Source organism: Rana temporaria, chromosome 4 (genome assembly GCF_905171775.1).
Source record: "Rana temporaria chromosome 4, aRanTem1.1, whole genome shotgun sequence".
NCBI lineage: Eukaryota > Metazoa > Chordata > Amphibia > Anura > Ranidae > Rana > Rana temporaria.
The window spans coordinates 316,691,851-316,704,335 of record NC_053492.1 but is presented as its reverse complement, the minus strand read 5'-3'; the positions used below and the strand labels follow the sequence as shown (position 1 = coordinate 316,704,335).

The window sequence follows — 12,485 nt, the reverse complement described above, 5'->3', positions numbered from 1 at the left end:
ATGGACTTGTCTTTTTTCAACCTGACTAACTATGTAGTATCCAGTTTCCTTGGTTTGTAGTGTAAGTAGTAGGCTCTGAGATTGAAGCTTTGTCTTTACTTTAGTACCATTGAAAGCTCATGTGAATTCTGCTAATAATTGCCATTAGGGTTTTTATAGTAGACACAACTGATATTTTTTCAAATTTGTATATGTATTATTTTAAAGCGGTTCTTCACTCTGACAAAAATGAACAAATCCTGTAGCTGCTGACTTTTAATAATAGGACACGCACTGCCCTCACCCAGGCTAGTTCTTTTATTAGCATTCGGATTCTCGACATCAGCATCTTAAGTGTGGGCACCCAGCTGTGACAGGTTGCAGCTGCCCGCTTCACCTTGTGAATGATGTACATTCTTCGGGGTAACTTTGTCGTGTCTCAGAAGACTGCATGGAGGGGGAGAGGAGAGCTTCCAAGTGGAAGTGGGTACCTGTCAAAAGTAGGTACCTGCTACATACCCCAAACAATGACATGTCAAATATGGTAGCGGAGAGGGGAGGAGGACTTAGTTTAACTTCCCCTTTGGGTAAAGCTCTGCTTTAACTTAACTAATCTGTACATGGTACTAGTGTTGTGGTGTGAACAGGGCACATTGGTTGACTTATGTAATGCACAAGATACAATATCTGGTACACAATCAGTCCAGAAAGTGAAAAAGTCTCACACGTGGTATCACCATATTCTGGGAGGAGTAGCATAATGTGTTTTGTGCCTCTTAAAAATACCTTGGTGTGTTTACTCTCCAAAATGTGGTAATTTTGTGTGTTTTCTATTGCCCTGGTTCTCCAGTGCCTCCAAAAATGTGATAGTCAGGAAATTGCATGCAAAGCACTCCTTGGATTTGTACTGTCCTGGCTTTGTAGGTCCTCAAGACATAATATATCCCTATAATTAGTTATTTTTTTCATATATATATATATATACAGGGAGTGCAGAATTATTAGGCAAGTTGTATTTTTGAGGATTAATTTTATTATTGAACAACAACCATGTTCTCAATGAACCCAAAAAACTCATTAATATCAAAGCTGAATATTTTTGGAAGTAGTTTTTAGTTTGTTTTTAGTTTTAGCTATTTTAGGGGGATATCTGTGTGTGCAGGTGACTATTACTGTGCATAATTATTAGGCAACTTAACAAAAAAAAAATATATACCCATTTCAATTATTTATTTTTACCAGTGAAACCAATATAACATCTCAACATTCACAAATATACATTTCTGACATTCAAAAACAAAACAAAAACAAATCAGTGACCAATATAGCCACCTTTCTTTGCAAGGACACTCAAACGCCTGCCATCCATGGATTATGTCAGTGTTTTGATCTGTTCACCATCAACATTGCGTGCAGCAGCAACCACAGCCTCCCAGACACTGTTCAGAGAGGTGTACTGTTTTCCCTCCTTGTAAATCCCACATTTGATGATGGACCACAGGTTCTCAATGGGGTTCAGATCAGGTGAACAAGGAGGCCATGTCATTAGTTTTTCTTCTTTTATACCCTTTCTTGCCAGCCACGCTGTGGAGTACTTGGACGCGTGTGATGGAGCATTGTCCTGCATGAAAATCATGTTTTTCTTGAAGGATGCAGACTTCTTCCTGTACCACTGCTTGAAGAAGGTGTCTTCCAGAAACTGGCAGTAGGACTGGGAGTTGAGCTTGAATCCATCCTCAACCCGAAAAGGCCCCACAAGCTCATCTTTGATGATACCAGCCCAAACCAGTACTCCGCCACCACCTTGCTGGCGTCTGAGTCAGACTGGAGCTCTCTGCCCTTTACCAATCCAGCCATGGGCCCATCCATCTGGCCCATCAAGACTCACTCTCATTTCAGCAGTCCATAAAACCTTAGAAAAATCAGTCTTGAGATATTTCTTGGCCCAGTCTTGATGTTTCAGCTTGTGTGTCTTGTTCAGTGGTGGTCGTCTTTCAGCCTTTCTTACCTTGGCCATGTCTCTGAGTATTGCACACCTTGTGCTTTTGGGCACTCCAGTGATGTTGCAGCTCTGAAATATGGCCAAACTGGTGGCAAGTGGCATCTTGGCAGCTGCACGCTTGACTTTTCTCAGTTCATGGGCAGTTATTTTGCGCCTTGGTTTTTCCACACGCTTCTTGCGACCCTGTTGACTATTTTGAATGAAACGCTTGATTGTTCGATGATCACGCTTCAGAAGCTTTGCAATTTTAAGAGTGCTGCATCCCTCTGCAAGATATCTCACTATTTTTGACTTTTCTTAGCCTGTCAAGTCCTTCTTTTGACCCATTTTGCCAAAGGAAAGGAAGTTGCCTAATAATTATGCACACCTGATATAGGGTGTTGATGTCATTAGACCACACACCTTCTCATTACAGAGATGCACATCACATAATATGCTTAATTGGTAGTAGGCTTTCGAGCCTATACGGCTTGGAGTAAGACAACATGCATACAGAGGATGATGTGGTCAAAATACTCATTTGCCTAATAATTCTGCACTGCCTGTATATATATATATATATATATATATATATATATATATATATATATATATATATATATAATCATAGTTTATAGACTATAACTTTCACACAGACCAAATAGTGTCCACTGATTTGGGTTATTTTTTACCAAAGAAGTGTAGCATAATACATTTTGGCACAATTTTATGAAGTAAGGTTATTTGCGAAATGTTATAACAAAAATATTTTTTTCCCCTAAAAACTGTTGCTGTTTTTTCATGTATATAACAAACAATAACAAAATAGTGGTGCATACCACAAAAAGAAAGATGTATCTGTCTAAAAAGCAAAAAAAGATGCATTTCGTCTGGGTACAGTGTTGCATGGCTGAGTGATTGGCATTCAAAATGTGACAGAGCTGGAAGCTGAAAATTGGTCTAGGCAGGAAGGGGTGAAAGTGTCCAGTATTAAACTTGGGGAACCCCTAGCAACCATTGTGAGGAAGCCTGATAAAGGCTGGTCTGTGTCTAGTACTCTCTTGTACTTTTCTCCACATTGATATGATCTTCAGAAAATATGTAAAATATAATTTTGTGAAGTTTCTGCAATTCTATGCAGTGGGCCATTTTTTACAACGTTACTGTAAATGTAACTCAAATTATGTTTGTACAGTATATAAGAAGAATACATGAAGCTTTTGCCTATGTTACCCCTATAGCTTTCATGCATAGTGTTTTTCCTCACTCTGTTTGTCACCCTCCTTATTAAACCTTTCTTGTTTTGTTAAGTAAAGAAAAACATGCTGATACACTGTAGAGCAGGGGTGTCAAACTCAATTTCATCGTGGGCCGCATCAGCATTATGATTGCCCTCAAAAGGGCAGGTTGTATCTGTAAGATTAGATGTCCAGTGCATCCCCTCCCCTTTACATGAGATGTCAATAGCCCCCCCACTATCAGAAGGTGAGTCCCCCACTCTCCCTTACATCACAGTGCACCCCCTTTCCTTATGCTGCTGCTGGAAAGAAACTGGATGCATTGCTTGAAAGCAGAAAGTAAGGGTCTAGAGTAGGAATGGAGGAGGGCTGGAGATGCGAGGGCCACATTAAATGGCCTGGAGGGCCGGATTCGGCCCGCAGGCCTTGTGTTTGCCACCTCTGCTGTAGAGTTTTACAAGCCAAGTGAGTGTTGTGTCTCAGACCAGTGAATTGCTTGCAGGGAGAATTTTGAATAACTCATTCATGCCTTTTCTATGACCTATTTAGAAGAACTTAAATGGTTTTGGGTTCAGAATAGTTGTCCTTTTAATGTTGTAAGGATAACTTTTTTGTCTTTAATGTGCAGAAGCAATTTCAAATTTTTTATCTTTTTCTTTGTTAAATCAAACAGATTTGTTGCACACCGGTGATAATTTTACACTAGTTGACAGGTATCTTATGCTATGTGGGTCGTCCTCTACTGCCATAAAAACATATTGGATAGCCACTAGTTGTTATGCTAAGGATCAATGTATATAGCTTTTTTCTGTGTTTCTCCTTTTAACCATGTTATAACATTTATTTCTCCACTCTCCTTAGCAGTATCAGGATACAAATATGCAAGGAGTGGTTTATGAGCTGAACAGTTACATGGAACAACGGCTGGATGCTGGCGGAGACAATAAATTACTCTTGTATGAATTAAGTGATATCATCAAAACAGGTAGATATACAAAATATTTTTTTACTATCTATATCGTTTTTTTTTTTAGCTTGGGCACATCATATATTCAGCTTGTTTAGTAAAGCAAAGCAAACAGATGATGATGTACAAAGTGCAGTAACGCTAAACAACTAGTACGATTTATAATTTATCATTCTGAATCTGTAAAAGATTAGTTATGGTGAATACCTGATAACGGCACATTGTTTTTTGTTATTAAACAAGTCAATGTTTAAAGTTCTGCACATTTGTGAGGTGAAATGCTTTTACAGAAAATTTCAGCTCACATTCCCCAGAGAAAACATACATCAGACAAGACACATTGATAGGGCACAAGTCTTTTGATTCTTAAAGTAGTTGTACACCCTGTACTTTAACTTTTATCTACAGGTAAGTAGGGATGAGCCGAACCCCCCCCCCCCCCCCATTCGATTCGCACCAGAACCTTCGAACAGACCGAACGTTCGGGCAAACATTTAGAACCCCATTGACGTCAATGGGACTTGAACGTTCGAATTCAAAAGTGCTCATTTTAAAGCCCAATATGCAAGTTATTGTCGGAAAACAGGTTTGGGGACCCGGGTCTTGCCCCAGGGAACATGTATCAATGGAAAAAAAAGTTTTAAAAACTGTAGTTTTTTCTGGTGCAGTGATTTTTAATGATGCTTAAAGTGAAAAAAATAAATAAAAAATTCCTTTTAAATATCGTACCTGCTGGGTGTCTAAAAAAAATGCCTGTGAGGTGGCACATGTGTAGAACTGTCCCTGCCCAAAATTAGATTACTATAAGAAAAAAGTCATTTAAAACTGCTTGCGGCTTTAATGTAATGTCTGGTCCCTGCAATATGGATGAAAATCATTGAGAAAAATAGCATGGGTTTCCCCCCACTCCCCCCAGGTCATTACAAGCCCCTTTGGCCCTATATACTTTGAACAGCATTATTCAGGCGGTGCAAACAAGACAGGCACTGTAGGTTTGTTGTTAAGTAGAATCTGTTTGTAATTTTGAACTGGTACTTTTTTAAAGTGTAGCTCCAGCCATAAAATCTATTTTTAAGCTTTTATGAAAACATAGAGAAGGTTTATCACCCCTGTAAACATTTGTTTTGCTGTCTGTGTGCATCTGTTCAGAAGATTGCAATTCACTTTCTGTCCCAATGACAAATGATGTTTTGAAAATTTGGGTTTTGTAGTGAAACGAGGATTAGTGATGAAGCATCAGTGGACAGGAGACACCTCCTACAGAAGAGAATTTCCCTTCCTAGGGGTAGATTTCCTCTCACTTCCTGTTGTCTCCTTCCGTTTGCAAGTAGGAGTCGTTTGTAGGTTGGATGTTTGAAAGTAGGGGCCTGCCGTATATACTCTGCAGAAATTTGGGCCCTAGGTGTTGGTGTTGCCACAACACTGTAAGCCCTCACAGTTCGTCTTGGTGGTCGCTGAAACGCCCTACTGTGTGAACTATTATATCAAGAATTGTAATTACATGCCATTGTTGAACAGTAGTGGAAAAAAATGGGCCTTTGGTGCTGGCGCTGGTGCCACAACTCTGTAAGCCCTCAGTTACTCTTGGTGGGCACAGGAATGGGCCCTGCTGTGAAATATTAGATCAAGAATTGTAATTACATGCCCTTGTCGAACAGGGGCTGAAAAATTGGGCCTTTGTTGGTGGTGGTGGTGCTGGTGCCACAACACTGCAACCCCTCACAGATACTCTAGTTGGAGCGCAGGAATGAGCCCCCTGCAAAGTATTGCATCAAAAATTGTAAATGCACACCCCTGTTAAAGGGGCAGAAAAATTGTGCCTTAGCCACTGGTGGCGGTGCCCAGAACCAAAAATGTTCTTACAAGCTATCAGCAAGATCATTGAGGAAAAGGATAGTCACTCAGCATCAGCATAGGCAGTCTCGAAGGGATCTGACATTTAAAAAAAAAATACTCAGTTACATCAGCATCAGGTGCTTGGTAGCTGATCCAAGTCTGATTCATTTTTATGAAGGTCAGTCGATCGACCGTGTCGGTGGAGAGACGCACCCTGTGATCGGTTACAAAGCCTCCAGCAGCACTGAATGTGCATTCTGAAAGAACGCTGGATGCAGGACAAGCCAGTAGCTCAATTGCGTACTGTGCAAGCTCTGGCCAGTGATCCATCCTCAAGACCCAGTAAGCCAGAGGATTTTCGGTGGGAAAGGTGTCCAAGTCTGATCTTGCCCCTAGGTATTCCAGCACCATGTAAAACAGACGCTGGCGATGGTTGCTGGAACCGGTCATACCTTGGGGGTGCGGACTAAAAAATTGTCTGAACGCATCAGTCAGACGGCCACCTTCTCCACCGCTCCTTCTGTGACTGACCGAAGCCTCAGCAACACGTTGTCCAGGACCAGGATTTTGTAACCCCCAGTCTCTGGGAACGCGTTGCACAGATTTTTCTGCAAGGCCTCCCGAAGATGTTTCATCTTCTGCTCCCTCTGCGCCAGCAAGATAAGGTCCGCAACCTTATTCTTGTAATGTGGATCAAGGAGAGTTGCCATGCAGCTTAGGTTTGCTGAGGCATTCGGTGTGGAGTCCTCTGGGTCACTGAGGACGACATGATCCACAGCCACCTCATCCCAGCCACGTACAAGTCCATGGGTTCCTTGGGACTGTAATTGATCCCTTGAAGTCTGCTGCTGATGCTGAGTGCTAGGCTCCACCTCCATGCTGACACAATCCTTCTCCTCCTCGTCCTCTTCCTGTGTGATAGGCGGGCAAGTAGGAACACTGTGTGGATAAAGGGGGCCTTGAGAGGTAAAAAAGTCCTCCTCTTCCTCCCTCTGTTCTGCCTCAAGGGCCCTGTTCATTATTCCACGCAGCGTGTGCTCCAACATGTGAATAAGAGGGACAGTCTCACTGATGCATGCCTGATCAAGGCCCACTGGCGTGGGAAAAAAAAAGCTCCCCTGACCCAGTTCTGCTGCCATATTGGCACAGATACTCATTGATGGCCCTCTGCTGCGTGTGCAGCCACTGCAGCATGGCCAACGTAGAGTTCCACCTGGTGGGCATGTCACAGATTAGACGGTTCTTGGGCAGGTTGTATTCCCTTTGGAGGTCTGCCAGCCAAGCACTGGCATTATATGACCTTCGGAAATGCACACAGACTTTCCTGGCCTGCTTCAGGACATGGTGAAAAAATATGCAGCGCTAATAAAAATAAATGAAGAACCATGGACAAATAAATGAATATAACTAGACCACAGTAGCACGTGAATGAGTGTCCATTAGTGATAATGAAAGCGCCAAAGGTCCGTGGCACTGGTAAAGACACTTATACGCAAAATAAGTGAAGAACCGTGAATAAATAAATGGATGTAATTAAACCACACATGAGGGAGTTCATTGGTTAATAAAGAAGCACCAAAGACAAACAAAAGTCTGTCAGTAGAAAATGTATGGCCACATCATCATCCTAGAAGGGACATTCTGCACGAAAAAACAGGAGTAGATGGAATACTCTTACCGAATGACGTGGATCTGCTTGTCAGCGACAACAGATCATATGCGCATGGAAGGACTCCACTCGAATCGGCCAAGCTGGATGCAGACCCAATGGTAGATTCCCAGCAGGATATCCAGATATGAGGCTGTAGTCCTAGACTGGAACTTCACCCTGGGTGGATTCGCTCAGACTCAGATTCGAAGGCAAGGACAGAAGTCTGCTTGTTCCAAAGCGGCAATCGATGATGACAAAGTGGTATCCACTCAGAGACGGTGGACACAATCTTGGAGTATGAAAAACTTAGTAACCCAGCAGGACATGCAGGAAAAAAGAAAAAACAAAGCTCCGGATGGTGCAGGTAAAAAAGGGATAAGGTTTTATTAAATCAATATACATAAAAGTGATCACTGTAGCATAAAAAAGTTAAAAGCAATATGGAGAGCAGGTGTACCAATCCCGACACGTTTCGTCCAACTAGACTTCAACGATGCCCCAGTTAAAGTCCAGTTGGAAAACCGTTTTTCATCGAGGAAACTGTCGAGGAACTCGACGAGAAAAAAAGAACAAGTTCTCTTTTTCCTCGACGGGAGTCTCAATTTTCTCGTCGTGTTCCTCGTCGGGCTGGTTTTCGACGAGAAACTTGTGTATGCGAAGAAACCCTTGCATTCTCAGAATAAAGTATTAAACGGGAGTAAAAGTAACGTTTGTAATGGCGATAACACATTTTTCACGCTGTAACAGACTGAAAAGTGCAAATCTTCTCCGACCAAACTTAACACGCAGTAACATGAGATTAGCAAAAGCAGCCCCAAGGGTTGTGCCAGTGGAATCAAACTTCCCCTGCCATTGTATGTGTTGTACATCACCGCGTTTGAGAATGAGGAGATTTTGTCTTGACAGTGTGTACGCAAAGCAAGCTTGTCGAGTTCCTCGACAAGCCTAACAAGGAACTCGTCGAGGAAAACGATTTATCTTTTCCGACGAGTTCCTCGGTCGTGTGTACAAGGCCTAATTCTACACCTTCAGTCCTATCAGTGCAGGCTTCAGAGAGGACTGAGGGTATAGTGGGGTTGGAGATGCCAGCTGATGAGGGGCAAGTTGAGGTCCGCTTTGTTCTTTGGTGTGGGTCTTTGAGGTATGCTTGCCAACGAAATTGCATGGCAGGTCAACATATGTCTGGTCAAGCATGTGGTGCCCAAGCAGGTGATGTTTTGGCCACGCGAGAGACGCTTGAGACATATGTTGCAAATAGCAACGGTGCGATCTGATGCACTCGTCTCAAAAAAGGCCCACACCAAAGAACTTTTGGAATAACGCTGAGACACAGCAGCGCCCTGCACATGCGTAGCTCTGCGTTGTGATGCAGTCGGTGTGCTGCCCTTAAGCTGGCCCCTGGAGGGAATCCTGCCTCGTTGTAGGTGTGCCTGTGCTTCCTCCTCCTCTCTTCTATCAGGCACCCACGTAGAGTCAGTGACCTCATCATCCCCTCCCTCCTCATCACTGTAGAAAACCTGGCAGTATGCTGCAGCTGGGGGAACATGACTGCCAGATTGCTGTCCTTCTTGGGCACCCCCTCTCTGGGCTCACGTTTACTGTCTTTCTCTATCTGTGTACCATCATCTTCAAAACGCTGCGCATCCTCATGCAGCATGTACCCAACACTGTGTTCAAACAGTTCGGGGGACTCCTCAGGAGGACATGGTGGGGCTATAGAAGGAGTGAGTGATGCCATTGAGCAGAGGGAAGAGGACACCTTGGCAGCTACTTTGCCAGACAAAGTACCCTGAGCCTAGGTGAGAGAGGATGTGGAAGATGAGGACGACTTGGTCATCCACTCTACCAAGTCTGCGGCTCAACACGGCCAGCTGGCGAAAACAAGGACGAGCGTGTACAACGGCCACGTGCTGATGAGGATGCACCGTGTCCACGACCAGCACTGTTGCCTCTAGATGCAGAGCCTGCTTGCCCTCGTGACTCTCTGCCTCTCCTTGTTGTCCTTCCAGACATACTAATGGCCTGCAGAGGACAAAGGCAGTACACACACCTCGTAGCTTTAGGTGCAAACTTCAGAGGACACGGGCAGCACACATCAAGTAGCTTTAGGTGCAAACTACAGAGCAACCGTGCAGTACACACCAAGTAGCTTTAGGTGCAAACTACAGAGCACACGTGCAGTACACACCAAGTAGCTTTAGGTGCAAACTACACCGCACATCGGCAGTACACACCAAGTAGCTTTAGGTGCAAACTACAGAGCACACGGGCAGTAGCTTTAGGTGCAAACTACAGAGCACACGGGCAGTACACACCAAGTAGCTTTAGGTGCAAACGACAGAACACACGTGCAGTACACACCAAGTAGCTTTAGGTGCAAACTACAGAGCACACGTGCAGTACACACCAAGTAGCTTTAGGTGCAAACTACAGAGCACACGGGCAGTACACACCAAGTAGCTTTAGGTGCAAACTACAGAGCACATGTACAGTACACACCAAGTAGCTTTAGGTGCAAACTACAGAGCACACAGGCAGTAGCTTTAGATGCAAGCTACAGAGCACACGGGCAGTACACACCAAGTAGGTTTAGGTGCAAACTACAGAGCACGCGGGCAGTACACACCAAGTAGCTTTAGGTGCAAACTACAGAGCACACGGGCAGTACACACCAAGTAGCTTTAGGTGCAAACTACAGAGGACACGGGCAGTAGCTTTAGGTGCAAACTACAGAGCACATGGGCAGTACACACCAAGTAGCTTTAGGTGCAAACTACAGAGGACACAGGCAATGAACCACGTGAGAATACTGCAACTAGCACAATCAACTGCCTGCCAGTAAATTAGGAAGAACTGATCTTGCTAAACTATACAGTGTATAAATATATGTACAACACCTGGGATGTATATATATCCTCTACACACTGTGGGCCAGATTCACGTAGATCAGCTTATCTTTGCCCGGGCGTAACGTATCTGATTTCCGTTACGCCTCCGCAACTTAGACGGGGTAAGTGCTGTATTCTCAAAGCACTTGCTCCGTAAGTTGCGGCGGCGTAGCATAAATCGGCCGGCGTAAAGCCACCAAATTCAAATGTGGGACAGGGGGGCGTGTTTTATGTCAATGTTCTGTGACCCGACGTGATTGACGTTTTTCACAAACGGCACATGCGCCGTCCGTGGAAATCTCCCAGTGTGCATTGCTCCCAATATGCCGCAAGGACGTATTGGTTTTGACGTGAACGTAAATTACGTCCAGCCCCATTCACGTACGAGTTACAAAAACGACGTAAAAAATTCAGAATTCGACGTGGGAACGACGGCCATACTTAACATTGGTACGCCGCACTTACGCCACCATATAGCAGGGGTAACTTTACGCCGGGAAAAGCCTAACGTAAAGGGCGTATGTGTACTGCGTCGCCCGGGCGTACATTCGTGATGTACATGAATTTGCGTATCTAGCTGATTTACATATTTCTAAGTGTAAATCGGCGTACACGCCCCTAGCGGCCAGCGTAAATATGCAGTTACGATCCGACGGCGTATGAGACTTACGCCAGTCGGATCTAATGGAAATCTATGCGTAACTGATTCTATGAATCAGGCGCATAGATACGACCGGCCGGACTCAGAGATACGACGGTGTATCTGGAGATACGCCGTTGTATCTCCTCTGAGAATCTGGCCCTGTAACTTTAACTGACTAGCCTGCCTGCTCTATCTACCTAGAAAAAAAGACACACACTCTCTCTCTCTCTCTCTCTCTCTCTCTCTCTCTCTCTCTCTCTCTCTCTCTCTCTCTCTCTCTTAGACAGATCTCTAACCACTGCTGCAACACACTACACAAGGCCGACCTGCAGGCGGCCTTTTATAGTTAGGGGCGTGTACTAAACCCCCTGAGCCATAATTGGCCAAAGTCACCCTGGCTTTGGCCAATTATGGCTCTCCGTTTTTTGCGCGCTGTGATTGGCCAAGCATGCAGGTCATAGTGCATGCTTGTCCAATCATCAGCCAGCAATGCCGCAGTGAATTATGGGCCGTGACGCGCCACTCGAATTTGGCGCGAACGGCCCGTAACATTCGTATTTCGATGAACGATCAAACATACGATGTTAGAGTCGAACATGTGTTCGACTCGAACACGAAGCTCATCCCTATACGCCAATAAATACAGTATATCATATTTACATGTTTTAAGTCCTACATCCCAGCAGTTTTCAGTAGGGGAGGAGGGTCTTTCTCAGCTAAGCACACCCTCTCCTGCTTGCATGCCTTTGCTCTTTGGTAAGGGCAGGTGGATTCCAGGAAGTAAATGTTACATGAATCATCTGACCTTTCTCAACAAAATAAAGCATGGAGACATGGCTGGATGGACGAGTTTGCTTTGCTTTGAATATTAAAAATGAATTAAATCAAATTTTTGGTTTGTGTTGCTCAGATAAAGTGTAGTTCCACTCTTAAAAAAAAAAGTATATTGATGCTCTCACAAACACTCAGTTGTGGCAGAGACAAAAAGCATTAGATTTGCTTTAGACAGATCTTACACATTCAGCATTCTGGAGCAGATACTAAATCCTTACACGACACTTGGGACATCATGTCTGTAGGCTGATTCACTGCACAGTTGACAGACAAGCACTTTCAACATTATTTTTTTTTTTTAAGTTGAGTTTCTTTTTCTTTAGAGTTTAACCTTTTACTGCAATGATGCCCTTTTTAACATATATATATGATAAAGTAAAATATAAATACTGGAGAACATGAGTAACCACATTTACTACAGAAACCAATCATATTCCAGCAAGCTCCTTTTTAAGTTTCCATAAAAAA

At 43.8% G+C, this 12,485-nt stretch overlaps 1 protein-coding gene across 3 annotated transcripts in view; it reads left to right on the top strand.

Moving 5' to 3' along the window:
- PDE10A (phosphodiesterase 10A) overlaps positions 1-12,485 on the top strand; it is a 361,988-nt gene that overhangs the window by 151,554 nt on the left and 197,949 nt on the right. For 2 of the 3 annotated variants that reach the window (XM_040350637.1, XM_040350635.1), the window contains exon 4: positions 4,060-4,183. In XM_040350637.1, the coding sequence (XP_040206571.1) occupies positions 4,060-4,183 (124 nt within the window). The remainder of the gene's footprint in view (positions 1-4,059; positions 4,184-12,485) is intronic. The other variant, XM_040350636.1, reaches the window with a different exon arrangement.